This window comes from Neovison vison, chromosome 7 (assembly GCF_020171115.1).
Source record: "Neovison vison isolate M4711 chromosome 7, ASM_NN_V1, whole genome shotgun sequence".
Classification (NCBI taxonomy): domain Eukaryota; kingdom Metazoa; phylum Chordata; class Mammalia; order Carnivora; family Mustelidae; genus Neogale; species Neogale vison.
In genome coordinates, this window is record NC_058097.1 from 56,681,040 (window position 1) to 56,708,673 (window position 27,634).

Here is a 27,634-nt window from a genome sequence, read left to right on the forward strand (position 1 = left end):
GAGCTCTCTTCATAGCGCTCATCACTGTCTGCTATGATTTTATTTTTTTATTTTCTCCCCGACTTGATGTCAGTTCCCATTGGGCAGAGAAATCTCCCTGATTTGCTGCCTAATCACCATCTTAGCATCTTAACATCAGATGAAACCTGGAGGATTTGTAAACTGCCCAAGGGCTTTATTTTTAAACCTTGATCAAGTGCTGTTCTATTTTGACTTGTACTGTAGGTAGAAATAAAGCCCTTTGTGAATGACAACTTCTCTGTGAATGCTACAAAGGAATTAATAAATATGCACTTTGTCAAATGGGAAAAAATCACTTTATTACAATGCACCTTGCCACTCTGCTAAGATCTTTTGTAAACAGAAAAATTTTTATGTTACAAAATGCTGTATAGACCACGTGCAGTGTTTACAAATACTCTATCTGATGTGCCATTTGGAATCTTTTAAGTGGTAAAGTGCTTTGTAAATGTCAAACTACTTAAAAACTACAGAATGTTCTGTAAACAACAAGAAGTTCTGTATACTACAGAACACTCTGCCTCAAAGAGTTTTGCTAAAGGCAAACAATATTTTTAAATGCAAAATAATCTGTCCACATCAAATACCTCTGTAACTATAAAGTGCTCTTCAACTGCAAAACACTTTACATTTTGGAAAGATAAATAGACTGATACATAATTTAAAATAAATTACTGACAAGAGGCAAAGTCTCTGACACAGTGTAAGGTCCTGGGTACCCTAAGTAGTAATTTGTAAATAGGTGCATGTTTGTTGATGGTCTCCTGCTTTGTTAAGTATGTGAATTGTTGGTTATTCAATGTCACTTCTTTCTCCTCCTCTGGAATCTGGGTGGAATTTGAAGCTGCCCTGGCCAGTGGAATGCATACCAGACTTCCAAGGCAAGGTCCTAAAAGGCAGTAGTTTCTACCTGGCTCTCTCTGTTCCATCTTCCATTCCCACTGATTCCCCATGAGTTTAGTGCCAGCAACCCAATCTCACCCCTACTGGAGGATGCCTGGGCTGGCCCATCAATGGCTCTTGAACAACCTCCACCCCACACAAATCAGCCACCAGCCAGAGCCCTTGGAAGAAAAGACCAGTGCCCTGTTTTCCTTCTAAAGTTAGAGGACAGCTTCCACAGCTTTCCTTCTGGCCACCTGCCCCAGCTGAGCCTGAGTCTTACAGTTCATGGCCCCAATAGGGAAGGGAAGAAACACTGGTTAGCTCCATACGTGACCTCAACCATGACCCATCCCTCAGCTGTGAAGGTATAGCCCAGACTGTCCAAAGACCATAATCAGAGATGCAGTAAGCCCCCACCCATCCCAGAACACTGCCTCCCTTCTCCTGAGCACTGGGACCAAGCACGTGTCTGGGGTTGAGGCAGAGAGGATGGGACAGGGAAGGGGCGTTACTCTGGCTGACTGGGACCCCCTATCCCCACATCCATCCTCGTGGGTATAGGAACTAGCTACCCCTCCCATGCTTCTCCATGCAACAGCCTTACTCCAGACATGCCTTGAATGGCCCCTCAGCATGGGACAGGAGGGAAACCGAGGCACAGGGCTGAATGGACAGGCACCCCCTCTCCACAGCACCCCAGTGTCAAGAGCTCAGCCTGGAGAGTCACTGGACTCTGGTATGTCAGGCTCTGCCTTCAGGCCAAAGACGTCACCTCCTGGAGGATTTATTTACTTGTCAGGCACTTCAGGGCTATTTGCTTGGTGCCAAGCCATGTTCTAGCCACTCTGGCCATACTGTCTCATGGAATCTTCAATACCACTTCGGAGGAGCATCTGGGAGGGGAGTTCGGGCCCCATCCTTCCAGAGCCTCAGGTCCGAAGGCAGAAACTGAAGAACACCTGCCTTCCATTCCCAGTGGAGAGTAAAACAAACGTAAGGCCACCCTGCACACAGATGTCCACAGCGGCACTGTTCACAAGAGCCAAAAGGTGTCAACAAGCCACGTGCCAATCACCTGATGGGGGGATAAACCAAACGTGGTATTTCCATCCAGCAGAATATTATTCAGCCCTCAAAAGAACAGTGTTTCCTTTTGGGGCGATGAACATGATTGGATGCTGGACAGAGACAATGATTACATGATACTGTGATTGTACAAAATGCCGTTGAATTGTATACTTTAAGATGGTGAGTGTTTAATTTTGTTATGTGAATTTTAGCCCCCCCCCAAAAAAAAAGGAAGAAAAGAAAAGGAAAAAAAAAAAAGGCATGGTAGCAAGATAGCCGTTGGGTCCAGAAAGAGTAGAACTTTATTTTGATCTCGTTGGTTTTCGTGGATAAGAGCAGAGAAATAGGGGAGGTGTTTTAAAGTACACAGCCCAGAGGCTGAGGGCCACAGTGGCTTTTTCAACTCCAAGAAAGAACAGGAGGGTTGGGGGTGGTTGGGTATAGGTGTGGGCCTCCGTTTCCCCAACTGCACAATGGATGGTGATAACACCAAGTTACTGAAGGAATTTCATGGCCCTGAAGGCCAAGGTTTTACCCTCCATCAACAGGGCAGGCCATCTAGGGATGAAGAGTGAAGACGGTATGCTGACAGAGGAGATTACAAAAGGGATTTTCCCCAGGGGAGAGTGAGCAGGGAGGAGTCAGGAGGCCTCCACAGACTGCCTGTGGGCAGAGGTGGGGGCTAAATGGAAGAGCTCCAAGGGGATCTACAACCTTGGTGCCACTCCCTGGCGGGGCAGGAAGCAGAGCTGGAACTCAGGGGGCATTTTTCCCAGCCCATTCCTCCTGGGAGTGATATCAATATCTTCCAGGGCCTTGGGAGATCTCAAGGTGAAGTTTTGTAGCACAGAGGTCAAGAACAGGAAGAGCTCCGAGCGGGCCAGGCTCTCACCCAGGCAGAAGCGTCTTCCTGAGGGTGTGAGGGGGACATGTGTCATTGGGGGAGCCCTCAGGAGCACTCAGCTGCCCCACCCCCACTCTCCTGGGACATTTGCGTGCTCATTTACACAAATTTACATATGAGGTACTTCTGTTCTTGTCCTCAACACAGGCAACACCAATGTATGCGTGCATGCCTGTTTCTATCTGGTCCCACGTCGTCTCAGCCTGTCCTCTATGGTGTCCTCCTCTGTCTCTCTTGGTCCCCAGTCTTTGCCTGTTAAGAGTTCTTTCTCTGTGATATCTCTAGTTAAGTATATTCTCAGCTCAGCTGATGTTTTGAGAAAATGTGGAAATAGTGGAAAAAATCTTGCAAGCATGCCCTGGATATGAGGAATCATGAGAGAGAAGTAGAGGGGACCTGAAGCCTCTGAGGTCTTGGGTCTGGACCATACCTAGGAGGCGGGCCCCACTATTTAACAGGCTATTAAAATGTAGAACTACTCTGGGGGATGCCTGGGTGGCTCAGTGGGTTAAAGACTCACCCACTGAGCCACCCAGGATCTCAGGGTCCTGGGATCAATCCCCTCATCGGGCTCTCTGCTCAGCAGGGAGCCTGCTTCCCCCTCTCTCTCTATGCCTGCCTTTCTGCCTACTCCTGATCTCTCTGTCAAATAAATAAATAAAATCTTTTAAAAAAATAATATATAGAACTACTCTGAACCCTCAATGTGCAGCCGCTGCTCTGACCTTCTAAGTGTCCCACTCTTCTGGTCACCTTGGTCTCCTCCAAGCCCCTGGACCTACCCGCAATCAGCACTAATGGCATGAGCCTCCCAGACCCAGTCCGCATACCCCAACCAGTGACAGTCTCAATTGGTTGGTGGGCCCCATCATACTTGATAAACATTCAGAAAATCACCCCTGCCTCTCCTTTCTCCCTGCAAGCTGGGGTCAACCACCACAGAAGTGTCCCATCCAGTTGGAGCCTGGGTGGGATCCCATATGCAGCAAATTTTCTAGAATACAGCTAGTCTATGTCGTTTTGTTATGGAAGACTGAGCTGAGGGAGACAAAGAGGCTCTGTGAACAAGAGCCACTATCTCCTCTTGAGTGTCTTAGAAATAAATTTAGCAAGAAATATGCAAAACTTGATTAAGAAAACAAAAAGCCCGAGATGCCACCACATCATACAAGAGTTGGTTCAGTGGACACACACTCTAGTTTTGTCTGGCATATCTCAAATTTCTCAAGTTGTCAAAGCTGTCCAGATGAATCTGCAAATTTAAGTTAATCCCGATAAAATTCCAGTGGGATTTTTGAGAATTTGAAAAAAAGTTCTAAAGAGTACTTGGAAGAAAACCAAAATGTGTTACAATGACCATGTAACTATGTGGGAAAGAAGGGTAATGGAGGGAGTTAGACCCTGTAAAATAATGGAACTTATTACACAGGTATAATAATTCAAATAGTATGGTATAGCTAGAAAAGACACATCTGTGAACCAGTGTGGATATAGGTCAGTATAAGTAAGCCAGGAATAGACCTAAGGAGATTTAAAATGTCAGCCTATGATAAATTTCAAGCCAGTGGCTAAAAATTGAATTAATTGATAGGTGAACGAAGGCACTTGTACAACTACCACAGTGAGTGAATATTCCTTATATTTTTTGCCCTAGGTCCCCCCTGGGCCTCTTTCTAGTCTGGGGCTTGGATTTCAACAACTGGCAAATAAGAAATAAATCAATTCCTTTTCCTCTTTCCCATCCCTACTGTTCTCTTTTTCTTTTATTTTCTTTTTTTTTTTTTTTAAGATTTAATTTATTTATCAGAGAGAGAATGCACAGCAGACAGAGGTGGAGAGAGAAGCAGGCTCCCTGCCAAGCAAGGAGCTGGATGCAGGACTCGATCCCAGGACCCTGGAATCATGACCTGAGCCAAAGGCAGCGGCTTAACCGACTGAGCCACCCAGGCATCCCCGTGCTCTCTTTTTCATCTTACCTTCCTTTTATCTACCTACCTATTATCTATCTGTCTACCCATCACCTACCTTTGTGTGTGTGCATATGTTTAACAGAAAATATAGAAGGATATCCTCTGTGATATTAACAAGTCTGGGCTTTGGAGCTCCTCTCTACTTGCTAGATGGGATGCTTCCCAATTCATGAATCTGTTAATAAAGCCTATTCACTTTTTTGTTAAAGTCTGATTTTGACAGTGAATTACAGATGATTTCTACTTTAATTTTATTGCCTCCTTGTTTAATAAAAATTAGAAATAAAAAATAAAGTTCTTGGGGCGCCTGGGTGGCTCAGTGGTTTAAGCCTCTGCCTTCGGCTCAGGTCATGATTCCATGGTCCTGTGATGGAGCCCTGCATCAGGCTCTCTGCTCAGCAGGGAGCCTGCTTCAGGGATCCTGCTTCCCTTCCTCTCTCTCTGCCTACTTGTGATCTCTGTCTGTCAAATAAATAAATAAAACCTTTTAAAAAATAATAAAGTTCTTTTTATTTTGAAAGAAAAGCTCAAATGCCTTTCTGAATTCTTGGCACATGGCAGAACGCTCAATAATGGATCCCTCATTTGTCTGTTCTTTGTGTGAGAATGTGAGAGCATGTGTGTGTCTTTATCTTTTACTTCATCTCCATCATTGACTTAGTCTCTGTCTTCCCTATTATACCCCCTCTTTTCCTTCTCCCACACCTTCTATGTCTCTAGATTTCTTGCTTTTTCTTTTCTTCTGAATCCTCATCTTTTTCAAAAATCTTCACTGTGTGTTTGGGGTTAGACAAAGGGAGAAAGTCACCCAAAGGGCAGGTGGTGAGCAGGAGTTCTCAAAATGTGGGTAAGGTCTCAGCTTACCTAGGGAGAATGGGATAAAGGTCTCCTGCATCCTGAAGTTGCCCTCCGCATCCAGGAAGTGGCCAGGGTGGAACGTTTCTGGCTTCTCAAAGTGGCATGGGTCATGGAGGACAGAGCTCAAGAAGGGATACACAGTGGTGCCCTAAGAGGGTGTCAAAGCCAAGAGGACCCAAATGGGCATGAACAAGGAGCGGCTGAATCAATGATGGTACATCCACAATGGATTAACAATAGCTTCATCCTTTGTATGGTTGTACAGTTGGTGGCTGATATTTTGAGTAACTTTGCCCCATTTGGTTAATAGTTGTGTCCCAAGCCTTCTAGGTATCCCCACCAACTACCCCATCCCCTCTTCCCCCAAGACCCTTCGGACTTCTCCATAATCCATCGACTGAAAGTTTCACATTTGGCTCTGCTGTTCCAGACCACAGCATTAACATGGGTGATGCAAAAAGTGGATCAAATGAATTTTTTGATTAACCAGTGCATATAGAAGTTATGTTTACACTATGCTATACTCTATTAGGTGTGCAATAGCATTATGTCTGGGAAAAATTTTAATAATTACAATTAATTTCACAATACGTTATTGCTAAAAAATGTTAACCATCATTTGAGCTTTCAGCAAGTCATAATCTCTCTGAGAAGGGTCTTGCCCAGTGTTGATGGCTGCCAAAAGATCAGGGAGGTGGTTGCTGATGGTTGGAATGACTGTGGTAATTTCTTTCTTTCTTCCTTTGTTTCTTCCTTCCTTCCTTTCTCCCTTTCTTTCTCCCTTTTTTTCCTTCCTTCCTTCCTTCCTACCTTCCTTCCTTCCTCCCTTTCTTCTATTTTCTTTTTATTAAAGTAAGCTGTATGCCCAGTGTGGGGCTTGAACTCATGACCCTGAGATCAAGAGTCATATGCTCTACTGACTAAGCCAGATACATGCCTCTGGTTGTGGGCAATTTCTCAAAATAAGACAAAAATGAAGTCTGCCTCATTGATTGACTCTTCCTTTTACAAAGAATTTTGTAGCATGTGATGCTGTTGGATAGCATTTTACCCACAGTAGAACTTCTTTCAAAATTGGAATCAGTCCTCTCAAATCCTACCACTACTTTATCATATAAGCACATGAGTATGAGAATATGTGATGTTTTAAATCCTTTGTTGTCATTTCAATAATCTTAACAACATGTTCCCCAAGAGTAGATTCCATCTCAGAAAACCACCAATAACAGATCATCATAAAAAACATAATAATAATTTAAAAATCTGAAATATTTTGAAAATTACCAAAATATGACACAGACATGAGGTGAGCAAAGGCTGGTGGAAAAATGGCACCAAAAGACATGCTCAATGGAGAGCTGTCACAACTTTCAATCTCTAAAAAAGCAATATTTGCAAATTGCAATAAAGCAACATGCACTAAAAGGAAGTATGCCTAAATTCTCATGGGTTAATGCCCACTAGGCGATTAGATATTACCCTTAGGTATATCTGTGCTTGGGAATCTGTGCAACCACAGAAAAAATGAGTTAGAACCATAGGTATTGACTTGAAAATATACTAACAGCATACTATTGTTATATTATGAAAAGAAAGACACACAAAAACATACAATAAAAGATAAGTTGCACATTGCAATGATTTGCACATGAAGACATGAGGGGAAGGAAGGAAACACAAGTTTCAAAGTGATAGATAAATATGAATTGAATCGGGGCACCTGGGTGGCACAGTTAATCATCTAACTCTTGGTTTCACCTCAGATTGTGATCTCAGGGTAGTGAGATTGAGCCCCGTGTCAGGTTCTGTGTTCAGCCTAGAGTCTGCTTAAGATTCTCTCTCTTGGGGCACCTGGGTGGCTCAGTGGGTTAAGCCTTTGCTTTTGGCTCAGCTCGTGATCTCAGGGTCCTGGGATCAAGCCCAACATTGGGTTCTCCTCTCAGCGGGGAGCCTGCTTCCCCCTCTCTCTCTGCCTGCCTCTCTGCCTACTTGTGATCTCTCTCTCTCTCTTTCAAATAAATAAATAACATCTTTAAAAAAGAAAAGTCTCTCTCTCTCTGACCCTCCCTCCATGGGCTTTTTCTCTCTCTTTCTCTTTAAAATAAATAAATAAACCCTTAAAAAATAAACTTATCTATTCTGTGTATATATGGAGTGCACATTCATAAAAACTTAAAGAAATTATAGAAAGAGAAATAAAGCTTTGAATGTCTTCTCATGAAAGAGGAAAGTAGGGGAGATGACAAAATGCTTTAAAAAAAAAAACAGCTCTATTGTAATACATACTTCAGTAAGTACATGGTTCCCCCCAGTGTATCCAACATCTAATAAAGGTTTAAAAAAAAGGACAGAAGGGAGAAGATTTTTCTACATTTCCAAAATCTGTCTCCTTCCCATACAAATCTGGAAATAATAATTCTCATTGTGATCCATTGACCAGAGACATGAACCATAAGGCTACACCAAGATTCTGTGGTCTCACCTTAGGGAGATGATATCCCCGGAAGTGAGTGTCCTTGATGACACAGCGCGGAACACCAAGGGGGAGGATGTCACTGAATCTCTGAATTTCATGGATGACGGCGTTTGTGTAAGGCATTTTCGCCCGATCTTCAAGGGCTGGGAGATGGTGTGAGCCAATCACTCTGTCAATCTCCTCCTGGACTTTCTCTTAAAATGGTAAGGATGGAAGGAGGGGGTAACATCAATGAATGTCAGTAATAGTGGGCTCAACAAAGTCATACAGAAGATGATCTGCAGACTGGGGAGAAGAGGTGTCTTGTGAACTCTTTGCTAAGATGTTGGGTTATTGTTCCTTCTCAATGAAAGGAACATTCATTGATTTTTCAATGAATGAAAGTCAGTGGCTTCATTGTGGGGAAGTCTTGTCTGATGTTTCCACTCTAGTTATGAGGGGAGATCAGTTGAGTAATGATGGGTGGGTGGAAACTCACTCAGCACTTAAGGCTACCTTTTCCTTTTCTTTTCTTTTCTTTTTAACTAATAATGGGTATGGCTGGGACTGGTGTCATATCATTTTGTCCCAGTGACTTGCTATGTGATCTTGAATAAACCACTTCCCCAATCTGGCCCTCAAATTGATTACCTATAAAATAAGGGAATTTGATTAGATAAGAGTTTCTCCAAGTCTGATCTGCAGACTGTCAGCAGGAGAACTGAATGAGGGCCTTTCTAATTAGCTACAAATCAATATACTTCAAAGAGTCAAGTTCTTTGTTAACCTCAAAGCGTTCTGTCAAGAGCCACGTGGTTTTGTAGACTGGGAAATGCTTTGTGAATGATACTCCGTGATTGGAGCATCCCTCCTAAACCAAGAAGCATTTTACAATTCATCTTAGGTACTTTATAAAAGTACCTTTCAAGCCACAGGAGCTTCATTGAATGGAAAACATTTTGTAAACTGTAAATTACCCTGTCAACTCCAAAGTGCTTTGTTCTCAGCAAAACTTTATAATAAGCTACCAGTCCCTCCAGGGGTGGATCTTTGCTGACCCAAGTGGTCTGTCTTCACCCATCACATGACCACCCTCCAGTATGGCTGCAAGACCCTCGGCTCTTTCTGGCCTTTGACCACCAATGCCCAGCTCACCTACAACATCAGGGTTCTTAAGAAGGAGTACAAATCCATGCAAGAGAGTGTTGCTGGAGCTCTCTGTGCCGGCGAGAAGCAGCGAGACAACTGTGTAGACAAGGTTCTTAAAGTGAAACTCGCTCTCAGGATCAGAGCTCTCCTGGGGATAGCAACAGACAATCCTTAACATCTCCCCTTGCAAAGATTCTCAGCTTCTAGATCTTTTCTTCCAACCCACCTCCATGTAACTCTGTGCCAGTTTCTTCTTTCTTTCTTTTTTCTTTTTGGTATTTCCTTTTTTCTCTATTCGAGGCCAACAGTGGAGCAAAAGGGTGGGCTCTGGACCCAAACTGCCTACGTTCAAACTAAAGTCCTACCATTCACTAGTTAGGAGTCTTTGGGTAAGGAGCTTAACCTCTCTGTGCCTTAGTTCATCATCTGGGGTTGTTTTGATGTTATGTTTGTAAGTACTCCATACATGTTAGGGATTAATATTTTTTGGTTTTTGCTACCTTTCTTTGGGTGTCTCTCTCTCTTTGCAGTTGTCTATCCAGGGGTGATACTAAAATACTTAATAACCAACAACGCACTTGCCAGACCAATCAGAACAGACACGGGCCTATGACCAATCAGAACAGAAATTCGCCTCTGACCAATCAGAACAGTAATAGGCCTCTGTCTATTTAGAACGCGAGGAGGTGGAGAAGGGTCCCCAAGAACCCCTGTGTGGGGGCCGGTGGTCGCTAGGTCTTTTAGTTGCTACCTCAGACCACTGTTCCGGGAGAGTCTGGGAAAGCTGAGGAAGGACTGGGAGATGGGAGGGGAGGGTGGGCTAGTGGCTTTCTTACCAATTTGCAGGGAAGTATTTCAACATTTAAACATCACATACATCGTACCCTAACAAATCGAGTTAGCTCGATATCAGTAGTGTGCCCATCACTGTCTTTCCCACCCACCCCTCATCCAGCTTGGCCCTTGCCTTATCCATGCAGACCAGGAAGGAATCGATGAAGTCCTTTGGGGCGCTGGGGTCCAGCATTTCCTGGTGCCTCTGGATGTTCTTAATGACAAAATCTTCAATTTCTTGGACTTTGCTGTACACCTCCCTGTGGATGCCCGGAAAGTATTTCAGGATGCCGGAGAAGACTTCAAACATCTGCAGGGAAGCAAGGAGGTCCCAGAGTTTGTTCCCTCTGGGCTGGTGCTACAGGATTGCCCTGCATGGCACAGCAATAACTAAAGGGCTTAATTCACCCCCTGGCCTTGGGGAATGGCGCGCCTCCCAGTTGAGCAAACAAGCACATATGTACACACTCAGTGGTGTGTGAACGAGTACACCCTGGCCCAGTCATGCTTACCTCTACTGGGATTTCCTCTCTCATAGGCCTCCCTTTCCTAAGGTCTATTTCCTACCTCCAGCCTGACTCATCACCTTTGGTGCATCTGATTTTTGCCCAGGATCCACCCACCCCAATTCCTGCTCACCCCCACCCCCCCACGGAACCTTTGGCTTCACCTGGCTATAGAAAGAGCTGGAAAGATCGGAGATATCATTCATTAAATGTAGCAACCGTAGGAATCCAGGGTCCTGGTTATTGAAGCGCTGGCCAAAGATGATAGTACAGATGATGTTAGCCATGGCGGAGTGAAAGAAGAAGGTGGGATCCAGATAGGCCCCTGTGAACAGGAGTTCTGTCATGGTAGGGCCCTACATGGTGCTTCTGGGAGGCTCTGATCTGGCCGGTACCATCTCAGCTTGGTTGGTTGGTCTCTTTCTCTTTCCCTTGGCCAGCCTGCCTTTGCTGGTTCTCTTATGGTTTTTTCCTGGACATCCCAGGCTTTTGTCTCATGGTTTTCTTGGGCTCTGTCTGGATCTGACCCTCTTGGTGCACCTTCGTCTTTCTCTGGTTTTGTCTCTGACTCTTTGTTTGAGACTCAGCCCCTTCTTCTCTGTCCTCTCTCTTTCCATGTCCGTCTTCTTGGCCCTCTCCCCCTGACTCTATTACCTTTTTCTTTCTACGTCCTTTCCTTTACAGTTTCTGCTTCTGGATCGATCTTTGTCAGGGTCCTGGGTTTTCCCTCTGACTTGCTTCTCTGTCTGCTTTCTCTGCCTTTTCCTCTTTGTGTCCCTGTTTTCTTCATCTCTTTCTCTTTCTGTCTGTCTCCTTCTCTCTTTCCTTGAACTTGTCCCTGCATCTCTCTGTCTCTGGGTCGTTCTGTCTCCATCTCACCCACCCCCTGCCTGCCCATCCACCCCCTGCCCCTGCCCCTGGGCTCACCCTGGGATTTCTGGAGCTCCTCTACCAGACGCTGAGCCTCCTCCTGGATTTGCTTCTCAATGCTCTGCTTCCCCATCCCGAACTCTCTCATGGTGAGCTGAGAGAACTGCCGAAGGACCTTCCAAGACTTTCCATGGGCAAAGACCACACCTGATTGGGAGGGCACAGAGGGAAGTTTGGGAGGACACATGAGGCGTCCCCTAGTCTTTTCCCCAACCCCCACACCCCACTCACCTCTCCCCTTGAAGAAGGGATCAATGATGGCGATGTGTCCTCGGCCAGAGAAAGCCTCAGCTTGATCCACCAGAGCCTCTTTCACTGCCTTGTACCCACACAGGATGACAACAGGCCGGGGTCCCAGGTAGACTGTGAAGACTTCCCCGTATTTCTTCTGCAGCTGTGGAGGCGGGGTCCAGCTCTCACTCTCTCACTCAAGAGAAGAGTATCCATCCTTACACCTGGGTCACACCCTCCAATCTAGCCTAACCACCACCACCGGTCCCCATCCAATCCCTATCAAGGAAGAAGGGAGACCCGAACTCTGCAGCTTCTTCCAAGCCTCCCTCATACACCCTTGCCCCAAATGTTCTCATCTCTCGCTTTTCCAAGAACTCTCCCAGCTTCAAATTTAAAAAATGACAGAGACTCATGGTGCCTGGGTGGCTCATTTGGGATAGAGCCCTGCATCGGGTGGGCTCCCTGCTCAGCAGGTGCTTTCCCTTCTCCCTCTGCCTCTCCCCTGGCCCCTGCTCTCTTCCTCAAATAAATAAATAAAATCTTTTTTAAAAAAATGACAGTGACTCCTCATATGTAAGCTCTAGTACCTCTCCCTCCCAAACCCTGTAGGACCTAGCTCAAAGCTTCCCCTCTACCATCATAATTTCTCCCTCCAGTCTACCTTCCCTGCATTCCTTCTTATAGGAATTCCAGAAGCTTCTCTCGTGGACATATTGGGCCAGATGGCAGATCAAGGCTGGAAGAAGATAATCCCCAAGCTGCCCTGAGAAGTCCCAACCACAGTTTGAACCCAAACTGCCTTGCTGCTTGCGAGCTCTTACCTGTCCACCCATCTTCCACTTATCCTCCTCCTTCCCCCTCTCCAACTCACCAACTGGAAGGTCTTGAGAAAGCCCTGGTGGTCTATTTGCAAAATGTTCCCCAGGAAGGGCAGAGGCCAAGGTCCTGGAGGGAGGCATCCCCGGGAGGTTGGGTGACCCCAGAGTAGCAAGAGGCCAATGAGGACACCGAGAAACAGGACAGTTGACAGCACCATGGTCCTGGCTGTGTCTGCTTTCCATCCTGCTGCCCCTCTTTAAAGGGAGGCTGCTCTGTTGTTTGTCACTTTTTTGGGTTGGTGGGGGCGGGTGTGTCATAAATCTACCTTGGGACAGCTCTTGGGAACTCTCCAGCAACAGGGAGCCCAAAGTTGGCAGGTGCTGCAGAAGCCAGGATGTTTAGCATCTCACACAGGTCCCCAAACCAGCCTTCTATTGGCCTCTGGCTGCCTGGAGGTATTTTAGCAGACAGTGCCGTTGAACCTGGAATACCTTCCTGTAGGAAGGGTAGTGGCATCAGCCAGTGGAACACATAGAGGTTGGTGAGGAAAGATTGCACCACAAAGATGGCTCTTGGCCAGTTTTCTCAAAGGGTGGCATTGCATCATGAGAGACTTGAGAATAGCTAGAAGGCAGAACGGGTACATCCTGTGCTCTTTGGGAACAGAAACTTGTTCTGGACACCAGAAGAAAATGAGATATGAAGACAAAGACAAGGTCTGATGGGGGAAGTCTAGCTCCATGTTGAGGGTGCCTTTGGGTAGCCTGATTCAACCATTCATTCATTCATTCATTCCTCAGCAAATATTTTGCCTTCTTGGAACTGACCTGGCAGTGAAGAAGTTCTCACCTTCCAGAAAGATCCCTAGTGACCTGACAATAGATGGATCTCACATAGAATAGCATGGATCCCCATCTGACCAGGCTTTGGATGTTTATTTGAGTGTCAGGGGGATTGAAGGGCGCTATTGGGGAATCCAAGGCCCCAGCATAGAATCACGCAGCTCAGGGAGTTGTGGGCCGAGGAGACCCTTGCCCCAAAGGAAGCAGTAGAGACAGTCTTTGGAAATGAGGACAGCAATGGTCTACAGTGTGGATGAACTTCCAAAATATGATGGTGGGTGACAGAAGCCAGACACAACAGAGCACATATTGTATGATTCCATTTATATGAAATACACAGAGCAGGCAAAGCCATAGAGACTGAAAGCAGATTGGTGACTGCTGGGGGCTGAGGGGATGGGGGAATGGAGAGTGACTGCTAATGGGTACAGGGTTTTGTTCTTGGGTGCTGAGAATGTTTGGAACTAGATAGTGGTGGTGGTTGTACCACACTGGGAATGAACTCAATGCCGTGAAATTATACACTTTAAAACACTTTATGTTATGTTAATTTCACCATAATTTAAAAATATATTGGGGGTTAGTTGGGCAGGACCAGCTGAAGAATTTGAGTTTGAGAGCCAGGGAGATGGAGTGTGAATCTTGCTCCTCTACTCCCAGCCATATGACCTGGGACAATGGATGCTAGTGCCTGGCCTTTGTTTACTCATCTGTGAGATGGACGCAATCATCATACCCACCCCCATGGAAATACTGGAAAGAAGATTCAAGTGAGATCATGTATGCACAGATCATGGAGCACGAACAGTTGCTAGGAGGGGGTGGTAGTTCTGAGGAAGGGAGTAGTCACTGGGGGAAGCCGTGGCTTGGGAGGTAGAAGGGAGCCATGTCTTCCCTCTTAGCCCCCAGCTTTTATATACGCAGTACATCCAGAACTCTGTTAACAAAGGAGAGAAAACACTTCCAACGAGTCTTTACAAGAGCTGGAGAATGATGGGCTGAGATGAGGTGGCAGAGAGGACTTTCCCAGGGGGGTGGCACCAAGGAGGGGATGGTGCCGGCTGGCTGTGGCAGGAAGACCCAGAGAGAGGCAAGGAGCTGTTCTCTGCAGAGGTGGGATACTTCATGATCCTGGGATTCTTTGACTGCCCCCCTCCCTCAGCACCCTTCACGAGACAGAAAGCTGATCTGGTACACAGGGGGCACTTTGCCCACACCGATCTCCCGGGGTGTGAGGTCGATGTCTTCAGGGGCTACAGGGCTGGCCACGGAGAAGTTCTGGAGAATGGTGGTGAAAAAGAGGAATAATTCCATGCGGGCAACGCCTTCACCAAGACAGATGCGCTTCCCTGTGGACACACAAGATCACCAGCGTGAGCACAGAGCCAATGCATGTTCCTTGTCCTATCACATGGCAAACCCAGACATCTGTGGCCATTGCAACAGATGTGTATGGGATTAGCCTTTAACCTGCAATTCAGGGTGTAATTCCTGGGGGTTCCCAGGCCCTCTGAAAGTGCAAACATATAGGCCTTGCATATTTCCCCCCCCCCCCGCAGGAGAGAGTTCTTTTCTTAGATTTCCAAAGGGTCCAGCAGTCCCCCAGAGAATAAAGACACATTTCTGGTTGGATGTGTGTGTATGTGTGTCTGTCTGTCTGTCTGCCTCCACTATGTAGGTGTGTGCACATTTCTGACATTTTTAACGTCTTTCATTTCTAATATGGGGAGAAGAGTAACCATCAAATAGGGCTATTGTGAGGTTAAAGAAATGAATATTTGTAAAAATTCCTAGACTAACACTTGGCCTCTGCTAAGGATGCAATAGGTGGTTCTTGCTTTGTGTTTCCTTCTGGGTGTGTGTGGCATGGAGTATGTGTGTGGTGGGGAGTACGAGGCTACTGGGGAGTGGGGGGGTGTGTATCTGGTACTGTGTGTTTCCCTATCTCTGGGTTGTCATCTTTTCTGTCTGAGAGCCACTGCTTCAAGAGTTTGGGGCAAAAACCAAACTGCACCTAAAACTGTGAGTGGGACTGGTGCTTGTGAGAGGGGCGTCTATGGCTTCCACAGACTCTCAGAGGCGTAAGAGCTTCCCAGTAGGTTACAGAGCATGGGCTTGATGAGAAATGAGGACACATGGAGTGGAACCCTCAGGTAGAGACACCGAAAGCCTCATCCTTCATGTCAGGGCCTGTTTATCTGCAAGCTGGCCACCTTGGAAAGGCCATTCCAGACGTTTCCTAGACATTGCATTGGGCCTGCATGGAGGTTTCTGGGGAATATGTCCACATCTTTTTGCACATTAGAAATTAGGAAATACGAACTTAGGAATACCGAGGGCAGAGCTGGGGGCTAGTTCTCCTACACCTGGTTCTTTGACCCAGTTCTTTCCAGAACAGCCTGGCTCTACTCTCTACTCCCACCCTGTCTTCTGGGACACCTTTGCATGCTTTTTGTCCGACCATCTTTTTGCCTTGGCTTGTCTTTCTTTCCTGCCATGGCGAAATTGAGTCGGTCTCTTGCTCTGTTTGTATCTTGTCTCCCTCCTCTTTTGCCCACTTTCTTCCATTTTAAACTCCCTGTCTCTGTCCATTTGCATCTGATTCCATCTGAAACACTGTCTCTCTCTCCTTTTCTCTCTCTCTCCTCTTCCTTGCTCTATTGTCTCATGTTCGCTCTGTCTCTTTCTGTCCCTACATCCCCTGTTACTGTCTCCCTCTGTCTCTCCTTGTCCCTCTCTCTGTTTCTCACTTACTCCTTCTTTGTCTGTCTGTCTCTGTCCTTCTTGTTCTACATCTCTGTCTTGACTCTAGGGTCCTCCTTTCTCCCAAAGAATGAGGACCCTGGGCATTGGGGTTGTCTCTAGAAGGGGCCAAAAGGTGGAGAATATGGACAGAGACAATTCAGAGCATGTCAAGAGCCTCTCTGGTTCCCCAGCGCCAGCAGGATAAATCCAAACACCCCCAGCTGAGCTCTTTACCCTTCTATAATCTTATATAATCTATAATCTACATTCCAGCTCCCAAGGTTCATCTAGTTTCTCAAATATGCCATCATGTTTCCACCTGCAGGCTTTGACCTTGCTGTTGCCTCTGCCTCGATCACTCTTTCTAGAGGCCAACTGATAGTCATCCTTGACGTCTTAGCATAGAGGCCAGGGCTTCAGGGGATGTTTTCCCCAATGAATCATCAAGAGTAGTCAGTCCTTCCTAATTTGTGTTCCCAAAGGCCCTTTTAGAGCACTTTAGATTCATCCATTCATCGTGATAATAATCACCACTTCTGTGACCGCTCCCTTTGTGGCAAGCAGCCCTAAGCACATTGCAAGCACCAACTCATTTCATTAGGGACTATTTTTGTGGCCAGATTATAAGTGCCCACCTTCCCTGCTGGACTGTAAATTTCCCGGGGCAGGAACTGTGTGAATTGTCTGAACGTGAATTGTCCTGCGCATTATTTTCAGCCCCCAGCCGAGCACTGAGCTCAGAGCAGTGCTCGACAGATATTTCATACCAAGGTATAAAGATGTTAAAATAGCTCACCAAGATGTGCCTTTTGGGACATGATCTTACTTCTTAAGTTCCCTCTAGGGAACTTAAAGATGGAACAGATTAAAGTGGGTAAAGCAACTGACATATACATACACACACACACACTGATGCTCAGAAAGCAAAGATCTCCCCTTGATTGTCTCAGGGTGGGAGTGGCACTCCGGGGCCTGGGAAAGGGAGTGGAAAGCCAAACAAAGAGGATCTGTGATCTCAGCTCACCTATGGAGAAGGGGATAAAAGCTTCATTCTTCTTCAATACCCCCTTGGCATCCAGAAAGTGGTCAGGGTTGAAGACATCTGGTTTTTCAAAGTAACGTGGATCATTGAGAGCAGAGTGCAGGATGGGAAATACTTCAGTGCCCTGAGGGAGGGTCACAAGGTCAAAAGATACTGCCATTCCCTTCCTCAGTGCACCCCATAAAAAAATAAAATAAAATAAAAAGGGGCGCCTGGGTGGCTCAGTCATTAAGCATCTGCCTTTGGCTCAGGTCATGAACCCAGTGTCCTGGGATTGAGCCCCATATTGGGCTCCCTGCTCTGTGGGAAGCCTGCTTCTCCCTTTCCTACTCCCTCTGCTGTGTTCCCTCTCTTGCTGTGTATCTCTCTGTCAAATAAATAAATAAAATCTTTAAAATAAAATAAAATAAATAAAAATGAGGGTCCTAGTGATAAAACCAAAGCAAACCAAAGCAAAAACAGGTCAAGGGCAGAGATGAGCCACACCGGAGAGATGCGCCAGCCCAGCTGACCTCACCTTGGGAATGATGTACCCTCTGAAGCAAGTGTCTTTGGTGACCATATGGGGCACGCCAATTGGGATGAGGTCCCCGAATCTTTGAATCTCGTGGATGACGGCATCCGTGTATGGCATTTTGGCTCGGTCATCAAGGGATGGAAGGCGGTGTGGGCCAATCACCTGGTCAATCTCCTTGTGGATTCTCTCTGCACAGATGAGTGGGATCGGGGAACCTCATTTTAAAAAGACCTTCCAGCAGGCACATTGCTTTCTATGGCCCAGTGAGCCAGAGAAAAGGCATAATAAATGGTTAGGTCATTGATACCCCTCAGAGCAACGAGCCTGGGGAAGAAGGGGAGGGGGAAGCAAGAATTCTCCCCTTTTGAAATCTAATGAATGTTATGAATTCTCCCCCCGGGGCACAGATACACACACACACACACACACCCCACAATTTTGCATAGAATTTCAGATTAAGAACTCAAGACTATAAGCCTGCCAAAATTCTCGCTCTAAAAGGAGTTGAAAATGAGCTAATAATTACTGTGTGTGTATTAGAGATGACACACAGAGCTAGGTCCTCAGGAATGAAACAGTGGAATAGATCAGCAGACTAACCCATGAAAAACTGTATAAATAAATGAATACAGAAATTAATCAGCTTATGAGTGGAAAGATCGATGAATGGAAGAACATTAATGAATGTGTGTATGTATGTGTTTATCACTCAATATGTGAATTAATGAATCATTCATCGTTGATTAATAAATGGCCCATAGACAAACCTGATTAACCAGTAAATCACATAAATGGATGGTGGGCTAGAGCTATAGAGGAGTAAGTAAATAAATTAATTAACGAAGAAATAGGTAAGTAAAGGAATGGATGGGGGGCGGATAGATGAGTCTGCCTTTAAGCGACGGGAGGAAACAGTGGGAGAACACGCTGACCCTCCATCTTCCTGTGTTCATTCACAGGACTGGCTTCGTTAGGAGCTCATTCAATACGGGCAGTGCCCCTGGTATAAGAGAAGAACACCGGACACAGCCTGCCTCATTCAGGAAGGACACCAGCCCCAACTCCTGCAGCCCCAAAAGGGGTAAAAAAAAAAAAACCTCCACAGGCTGTCCAGGCCCACCCACCTGTGATGTGGGGGTATTTGAGCATGAGCAGGAATCCGTAGCGGAGTGTGGTGCTGGTGGTCTCCGTTCCCGCGAAGAAGAGGGAGAGTGTCGTGAGGATGAGGTTCTGCTGGTGGAACTCGCTGCTGGGGTCAGCTTTCTCCTGAATCCAAGGGGGAAGCACAGGGGGAGAGGGGAGGCTTTGCTGCACGCTTGTCCCTGGGGCGCCCTCCCCCGCTTCTGGGGCTCTCACACGTCTTGTCTAGTTTACTTTTCTGTGCCCTCTGTGCATCCAGTCGGGAATCCCTCCCCGTCTCTCTGTGCTCTGTCCTGGCTCCAGTGCATTTCCCAACTCTCTGCTGTGTTTGTCTCCCCCTGGCTCCCAGACTTCAGGCCTCTGTAAGTCTTGTTATCTGTTGCGGTCCCTGGGTCAGGCGTCCTGCCTTTCACCTTTCTCTCTCTCTCCCTCTCTGCTCCTGACTTTCTCCTGTTTCCTCTTCCTGTCATTTCCCTTCTGCATCTCCCCTCCCTTTTCCCAATCTCCATCCATACCCTATGTTGTTCCCTCCTTCTTCCCCATTCCCTCCCTCTCACCTCTCCCTTCTCCTCACCCGCCCCCATCTTTTCCTCCCTCCCCGCCCTTCCCACTTCCCTCCCCCAAACCCCACTTTGTCCATGCGGATCAGGTAGGCGTCGATGAAGTCCTGGGGGGAGCTGGGGTCCAGGGTTTCACGGTGCTTCTCCACCACGCGGCCAATGAAGGCGTTGATTTCCTGCAGGTTGTCGTAGACTTGCCTGTGGGCACCAGGAAAGTACTTCAAGACGTTGTGGAAAAGCTCGAACACCTGTGGGAGAGAAGGGGCTGTGAGGTCGTTCTGGAGCTGAGCTGTGGGTCCCAGGGAGGAGAGCTTTCCTGGGCCCTAACACCTGGGGTGTGTCACCTCCCTGTGTCTCTGTCACCCTCTGTCATCATCTCTCACTCACTGATTCTAAGTTTCCTTTGATCTGTCATTCTCCCATTTTTCTCCTTCTGCATCTTCCTCATCGTCCTCACATCTTATGAGGTCCCTGCCTCACCTCTCCGACTCTCTCCTTTGTGCCTCGCCTTACTATGTCTTTAATCACCCTGACCTTTTTCTTTCTTTCTTTCTTTCTTTTTCAAGTAACCCCTTCACCCAACATGAGTCTTTGAACTCACAACCCTGAGATCAAAAGTCCCAGCCTCTACCGATCGACTGAGCCAGCCAGGTGCCCTCTCTGCACCTGTCTTGTCTACTTCAGCCAGCTGATCTCTTTAGCTCAGACATCAGACATCTCTGACTCTGTGCACTTGCCTCACCTCCCTTGCTGTGCCCAACGTTGAGAACCTGTTGCTTCTGCAAGATGAGCCTACTGACTCCTTAGGAAGGACGATATTTATTTTGAAACAGATTTCTAGTATCATCTGAGGATTAATGTAACACCTAACTTGTTGCAAATAATTGCCAAAGAATGTGCAAAAGGATAGAGTACAACGTAAAATTCTTAATCCTTCTTTCTAGGGGTAACAGTAACGCTGGTGAATCTCCTTCCAGAGTTTTCTCTCTCTGTGATTTTCTGTGGGAGGAGAAAAGTGAAATCACCTGCTGGGCTTCTGGGGGCGAGGGAATACTCATCCTGGGCCCCATTCCAGATTTGTGGAGCAGATTCTCTGGTAGGAAAGTCACACGAATTTGTGTTTGTGTCCTACACACATATCCAACATGTATTCCTCGTTAAGAACCATAGACAGGCAGAGTGCTCTGAAGTTTAATTTTCTTTTTTTCTTTCTTTTTTTTTTTAGAGAGGGAGAGAGAAGTGGAGGTGGGGCGGAAGAGGAGAAAGAAAGAGAATCTTAAACAAACTCCATGCTCTGAGCCAAGCCTGAGCTCTATCTCACAACCCTGAGATTGGGATCTGAGCCGAAATCAAGAGTTGGAAACTTTACCAAGTGAGCCACCCAGGTATGCTTTCAGTTTGATTTTTTAAACTTAATATAAAATTGGGGTATTTCCAGGTTCATTGAGAAAGAGAAAAGATACTATTTTGTTTTAAAAGTGGAGCATTGGGTGGGGGCACCTGGGTGGCTCAGGTCATGATCCCAGGGTCCTGGGATTGAGCCCCACATTGGGCTCTCTGCTCAGCGGGGAATCTGCTTGCCCCTCTCTCTCTCTGCCTGACTCTCTGCCTACCTGTGAACTCTGTCAAATAAATAAAATCTTAAAAAAAAAAAAAAAGTGGAGCATGGGAGTCCCTGGGTGGCTCAGTGGGTTAAGCCTCTGCCTTTGGCTCTGGTCATGATCCTGGGGTCCTGGAATGGAGCCCCACGTCGGTCTCTCTGCTTGATGGGGAGTCTGTTTCCCCTTCTCTCTCTCTGCCTGCCTCTCTGCCTACTTGTGATCTCTATCTGTCAAATAAATGAATAAAATATTTAAAAAAAAAAAAATTAAAAAAAATTAAAGCGGAGCATGTTACTTTATAATCCGGGAGACATTAAAAAAAACAAAAAACAAAAAACAAAGAGGAAGGAGAAGTGGCAAACAAATGTCTTTCCTTATTTTCATGTGTCCTTTGAATTGCTTCAAGCAAGGAGTTTGCCCAAGACAGAGGTAAAGGTTTGGAAAAATCAGGGACAGAAAAGGAGAGAGCCTGACAGCCTGACTCATAGTCTGTCCCCCTGTTTCGTCATACTCGGTTTTCCAGTCCCTGTCTCCCGTCCCGCCCTCCAGCTCACAGTGTCCCTGTCCCTTCCGGTTGTCTCTGCCCCTCTTCCATCCTGAAGCTGCACTGCAGGGCCCCCGAAGCAGATTGCCCCTCTTCCTTGCCCTGGATGCCCACTTCATGCCTACCCTCCCACACCCTCTCCCTGACCTGGCTGGAGAAGGAGCTGATGAGCGCGAAGGACTGGTAGAACAGGTCCAGCAGCCGCAGGAATTCAGGGTCTTTGTAGCCAAAGCGTTTTCCAAAGACAATGGAACAGATGATGTTGGCGGTCATGGAGTGGAAGAACAAGGTGGGGTCCTGGAGGGCTCCTAGGAGGCGGAGGAGGCACGGATCATGGGACACAGATTCAGACAGAGGCCTTGGGAACATTTGGCAACTGCCCCATCTCTGCGTGTCTGCCCTCCCTTGCCCAGTGACGGTAAAGAAAGGGGGACAGAACAGCTAACACACACCAGCCCTGACGATGTGCCAGGCCCTATGCCAAGCACTTCATGTATTATTTTATTAAATTCCCACCACAACCCTGGGAGGAAAGTACTGTTCTGTTATTATTTCTATCTCACAGACGGACAGAGAGATTGTGTGACTTGATCAGTATTAACCCAGCTTCTCTTCCCTAGGGTCGGCTTTCAGACCCGGGAAGCCCAGCTCCAGAGGCTTGCTTGTTAATCCCTCTCTGGTCTTGGCTCCGACCCTGGGAGCAGGGAGTTAAGTCCCAGGGGCAGATTAGAAAGCTTTGCTCTTCCTATCTCTTGTCTGCCACTCCCCCCTTCATCTCTTCTCTCTGCCTCCAGGGCTCCTGGTAGGTGTCCCGGGGAATTATTCTGTATTTGCTAGTTGAGGTCTGTCTATATCCTGGCCTCCCTGACCGAGTGTCCGGGAGCGACATGGCATCAGCCTCTCTCTGCAGATCTCACCTGTCCATCTTCTCTTGTCCCCAGCAGATCCTTCCCTGAGCCTGTCTTTCTGTCTAATTTTCTCTGCCTTAGTTTCTTTCTGCCTCTCCCAGGCTCTTCAGTCTCTCTCCATCTTGGTCCCTCCATCTCTGCCTCTTTCTCCTTCCCTATCTCTCCATCTGAGTCACTCTGTTTCTTCCCATCTTGGTCCTCTGTCCCTATTCCTCTATTGCTTCCTATGTCTCTGCCTCTCTCTCCCAGCCTCTATTTTGACGTCTCAAAATATCTCTTGTGGAGGGACCCTGTCCTCTTTATGTCCCCTGTCTCTCTTTGCCTTCTTTTGGTTAGTCCTATTTTCATCCTTGATAGATGTAATTAATCCATGAGTTGGTTTCCCTGAATCCAAGTAAATAGCATGCTAATATCTAAGTTTATGCCTTTGAGTTATTCTCGACACTGTACACCCTGCATCTCTTCTGGCTCCCTGGGCTCCTCTCCTACTCGTCCCTGTGTGTCCCTCTGTCCAATGATCTCTCAGGATCATTCTCTAGCTGTACCTCTGTTTCTTTGCCCATGAATACCCTGCGCACCGTGCCTTGCCCGGGACTCACCTTGGGTTTTCCGTAGTTCCTCCACCAGGCACTGAGCCTCCTCCTGAATCCGTTCCTCCACACTCCGTTTCCCCATCCCGAAGTCCCTCATGGTGGCCAGAGAGAATCGGCGAAGGGCCTTCCAGCGTTCCCCATTGGCAAAGACCACACCTGGGGGTGTAAGGAAGGCCTGGGCTGCCGAGGAGACTGGAAGGAGACCCTGGGTCCTTTTGTACCCCCTTATCCTCTCTTCCCGGATTCATCCTCCCCAATTCCCTTCTCCATCCTTCCCCTCCAGGTACCTTCACGGCCCTTACCGTAGCCCTGGAAGACGGGCTCAACTATAGCAATTTTCCCCCGGCCGGAGAAGGCCTCAGCTTGGTCCACCAGGGCCTCCCGTATGGCTTCTATCCCACACAGCATGACCACGGGCCTTGGCCCCAGGTACACCGTGAAGACATCCCCGTATTTCTCCCGGAGCTGTGAAGCATATCCACACCCGGGGTTACTATTAGTCCATTCGCCCTGATGCAGCCCTCTCAGTTGCTAAAGCATAAAGACACATATGTATTGATTGATCTTGCTGCCCCCCAAGACCCTCTGCCCCAGGCTGCCTTTCCCCTTCCCAGAACCCACCAACTAAAGGATTAACCCATCACCCAGCCAGGCTCTGCCTGATCAGCGCCCTAAGCAGTACAGGTGGTTAAATATCCCTTCCTCCTGCCCCCACCTCTGAGTCCAGCCAGATCTCCCCAGCACTGAAACCGAAGGGTCATTCTTCTTGTGACCCGGTGACATCAACCTGCTATCTGCCTCCTGACATGATTTCCCTGCAGAGCTACCCGAAATCACCCACTGGGTAGACATGAAGGGAAAACAATGGCTTTGGGATGATCATGAAATCTGAGGAGCCATAAAGTCAGTGAGCCACTTGCCGAATTGCTAGGCGGTATTTACTGAAACCAAACACAGGTCTACTCAGTGATGCAACAGCTCCACTCCCAAGCTCACACAAAATGTACTCACGCGTTCGCCAAAATACAAACAGGAACATTCATGGAAGCTTAGCAACTCAGCTAGAGGATAAGTGTGTAGTGATACAGTCGTGCTGTGGAATACTACGTAGCAATTAAAAAGAAGGGGCTCTACAGCCAGCAGTATAAATGAAAGTCACAGGGTAGTGTTAAGTGAAAGCAACAAGACATGAAAGTGTCCATGGGTCATAATTCTAATTATATATTTATTTATGTGTTTATTTATGTTAGAGAGAGCCTAAGGGTGCAAGCAGGAGGGAGTGGGGTTGAGGAGGAGGGAAAGGAGGTGTAGAGGGAGAGATGTAATCTTAATTAAACTCCACACCTGGTGTGGAACCCAATCCAGGGCTCTATCTTACAACCTTGAGATCATGACCTGAGCCAAAATCAAGAGTCCAACGCCCTAAAGACTGAGCCACCCAGGCAACCTGGTCATAATTCTGTTTATATGAAGTTAGGATAGTGGGAGGGTGGTGACTGGGAGGGGACTGGAAGTGGGTTTCTGGGGACAGAATGTGTTGTTACTTATCTGTACGTCAATTATATGAGTATGTTCCTTTGAAAGAATTCACTGAGCTGAGCACAGGGTTTGTGCCCTTTTGGGGTGAGGTTAAACCTCAATAAAAGTTGACTTAAAATCATAAAACAGGTTAGGGGTGCCCTGGGTGGCTCAGTCAGTTAAGGGTCCCACTCTTGATTTCAGCTCGGGTCATGATATGACATCATTTTGAGATTGAGCCCCAAATCAGCTCCGGACTGAGCATGATACCCTTTTAAGATTCTTTCTCTCCCTCTCCCTCTGCCCCTCGCCATGTTAGCGCTCTCTCTCTCTCTCTCTCTCTCTCTCAAACAAATAAATAAAAGCTTTTAAGAAATCACAAAAAGGGTAAGTTTACTGCAAAATCTCTCACACTGCTCTGCAAAGCCTCCTTACTGGTATCCCTATTCTCATTCCCATTTTGCTACAATCCGGATCACCACCCACCCCACCCTACCCTGAAGCCAGAATAATCCCATGAAAATGTAGATTAGTTAATACCACTAACTGCTCCAAATCGTCCAGTGTTCCCACTGTGCTGAGACTAAGATCTGAATTCTCCGCCACGGCCCCATGACCCCTCCGCTTGTCCTCCCCGGATCCTCTCAGATCCAGTCTCCATGGGGTCCTGCAGATATGCTGGGCTTGCTCCTGCCTCTCGCTGGTGCCTTCCTCCTGCATCTTTCAGGGTCTCTGCTCACAAAACGAGATGGACTGAGCCTCTACTTCACTGTTCAATCGAAAGTAGCTCCATCGCTCTCTAAAACAGCACCCCGCTTTCTTTTAATCATAGCTTGTCTACCTCACATCTCCTTATTTGTTGGTCTCGTCTGCCCTGTCCAAAGTCACATCATCAATGCCTAGAATATTCCCAGCCACCCAGTTCTCAACAATGTTATGAAACACACGCTCTTATCACCATCTCTCTTTCAGAGGAAAAAACTGAGACCCAATGAGTCAGAGGTGAATCTAGAACACAAAATCCACCTCTGTCTGACTCCAGAAAGATCTGGGAGCTGGGCCACCCTTGGCAAACTGTACCATATGACACCCACTAGCCCGTTCTCTCCCTTCCTACCTCCAAAGATGATACAAGAAGGGAGGACCATGGAAGAACTGTAGGGGGTTCGGAACACTGAAAATCATATGCAAAAATATTTGTGGACTTTTGAAGGGGATAGAGCCTACAGCTTAACTAAATTCTCAAAGGATTTTGTCATCCCCACATTGCTGGCCATTCAGCCCAAGAGGCCGTTGGAGATGAAGGCATTCCATGCTGGAGCTCAGTGTTCCCTCTGTGCCATCTCAGCTGTGTGACTGCAGACAAGTGTCCTCACAGTCCATACCTCGAGGATGGGAGAGCCCACAGCAATGCCAATAAATTCTAGCCTCACAATTCTGAGCGAGGACATCAAGTCTGGGAGTTTACGGGAAAGCACGGTGCCCTTGTGATGCAATGAAACTACATAATATGTAGAAAACAATGAGAACTACATAATATGTAAAGGTGGGAAAATCCTCTTTAGTAAAAGCAAAGGGATGGCAGGCCAAGATTCAGGAGTGTGGTCGCCATGGTGTGAGGAGCAGACAGAGCAGCACGGGGCAGCTGGAAGTTACTGTTGGTCATTCAGTTCCTCTGTTGGGAGGTGGGTTCGTGGGTGTGAACAACATTATTAATAAATGAATGGATTATCAGACTAGAAACCATGCCTGGAAAGCAGTGATCCAGAGCCTGGTAAATACTCCCACATTAGCTATTATGGCTCATTCAAGGTCATTATTGCTGCACTCCGTGCCTGACATCCTGGACTCTTTGCCCCTCCTCCTCCAAACACCGACCCCAACCTGGACCAGACTTTGACCTCTTCTGTTGGCAGAGGAGAGATCTATTTGATGGGTGACACCACCCCCTTTTCTCTCTCTTCCAGAGCCCGGCAGGCACCCAGAGACTCCACCGAGGGGTGGCAGAAGCATGAAATTCTACACCATGGCTCGCACCCAGACACTGCTTCAAACCCCCTTGCCCGCTCCAGGGACCGTACCCACACACTTCAACTGAGCAGGGACGTCCGACTCTCTGACCACCGTCCAGCATGCTGCACCCCCATGCCCCTTCCTCCCTCCACCCCCAAGCCTGAAAGGATGCCTTCATGCCTTCTGGTGAGTGATCCCCCAGCACAGAGACAGGGACCGGCCCTTGGACCCCATCCAATCTCCATCTCACCCTGAGGAAGGATTTGAGCAAGCCATTCCTGTCCATCTGAAGAACATTCCCCAAGAAGGGCAGAGGACGGGGACCTGGCGGGAGGCGGCCATAGGCCTTCGGGTGGCCCCTCGTCAGCAGAACCAAGAGTCCAGTGAGGAGAGCAAGGAGGAGAAGGACGCTGAGCTCCATGACTGGGTCCAGCTGTCTTCCTCCCGACTGCCGCCCAGAGCGCAGCCTTTTATCTCGAGCCTGCCTCCCCACCTCGTTATGTAACTTCATCCCCTCCCCGCCTCTCCTCTCATCATGGCCAAGAACTTGAAAGAAAGAGCGGTACTAACAGACCCATATTTCCTGCTTGGGCAACCCCATGGGTCTGCGGAGATGATGTGGTTGTGATTCCAAAGTTCTCAAGAGTGTGTGTGTGGCCCGCATGTTGTATTTGTCTCACAGGCACGGTGGGCAGGCCCCGTCCCCCTGTGTGCATGCGCCAGCAATCACTCCCCCATGCCTCCTTGCACCTGTGGGCATGTGTGATTTTGTATGTGAAGCGCTGTTTGCATTGACGGGAACGTGCTGATATGTTTCCACGTATGAATCTGCCTGGGGTCGTGTACATATCTCTGTGTGTGAATGGGCTTATGTGTATTTATGTGGCTTCATACGTGAGCGTGTGTTTACCTTTGGGTGGCAATGGCAGTGTGTGTCCCTGTGTGTGAGTCCGTGTGTGCCCACGTGTTTGTGCGTCC

At 47.4% G+C, this 27,634-nt stretch overlaps 2 protein-coding genes across 2 annotated transcripts; both read right to left on the minus strand.

The window, feature by feature from the left end:
* Window positions 1–1,726: 1,726 nt before the first annotated feature.
* LOC122912057 (cytochrome P450 2B11-like) lies at window positions 1,727–12,901 on the minus strand. Its single transcript, XM_044257355.1, has 9 exons — window positions 12,686–12,901; window positions 11,812–11,974; window positions 11,578–11,727; window positions 10,815–10,975; window positions 10,278–10,454; window positions 9,317–9,458; window positions 8,189–8,376; window positions 5,713–5,854; window positions 1,727–2,884 (listed from the first exon to the last, which is right to left on the minus strand). The coding sequence occupies exons 1-9, from the start codon at window positions 12,848–12,850 to the stop codon at window positions 2,682–2,684; spliced, it is 1,491 nt and encodes a 496-aa protein (XP_044113290.1). The 5' UTR covers window positions 12,851–12,901; the 3' UTR covers window positions 1,727–2,681.
* Window positions 12,902–13,782: 881 nt separating this feature from the next.
* LOC122912058 (cytochrome P450 2B11) lies at window positions 13,783–27,096 on the minus strand. Its single transcript, XM_044257356.1, has 9 exons — window positions 26,907–27,096; window positions 23,428–23,590; window positions 23,132–23,281; window positions 21,772–21,932; window positions 19,551–19,727; window positions 18,904–19,045; window positions 17,780–17,967; window positions 17,245–17,386; window positions 13,783–14,824 (listed from the first exon to the last, which is right to left on the minus strand). The coding sequence occupies exons 1-9, from the start codon at window positions 27,075–27,077 to the stop codon at window positions 14,634–14,636; spliced, it is 1,485 nt and encodes a 494-aa protein (XP_044113291.1). The 5' UTR covers window positions 27,078–27,096; the 3' UTR covers window positions 13,783–14,633.
* Between the last annotated feature and the right edge of the window lie 538 nt (window positions 27,097–27,634).

Coding starts and splice junctions, on each gene's coding strand:
- LOC122912058 (XM_044257356.1), bottom strand. CDS start 27,077: ATGGAGCTCAGCGTCCTTCTCCTCCTTGCTCTCCTCACTGGACTCTTG. Junction 21,933..23,131: donor GGAACTACGGAAAACCCAAG/GTGAGTCCCGGG, acceptor TCCGCCTCCTAG/GAGCCCTCCAGGACCCCACC. Junction 17,968..18,903: donor CAAATACCCCCACATCACAG/GTGGGTGGGCCT, acceptor TCATCTGTGCAG/AGAGAATCCACAAGGAGATT.
- LOC122912057 (XM_044257355.1), bottom strand. CDS start 12,850: ATGGTGCTGTCAACTGTCCTGTTTCTCGGTGTCCTCATTGGCCTCTTG. Junction 8,377..9,316: donor TAAGAACCCTGATGTTGTAG/GTGAGCTGGGCA, acceptor TACCATTTTAAG/AGAAAGTCCAGGAGGAGATT. Junction 5,855..8,188: donor GGGGATATCATCTCCCTAAG/GTGAGACCACAG, acceptor ACACCCTCTTAG/GGCACCACTGTGTATCCCTT.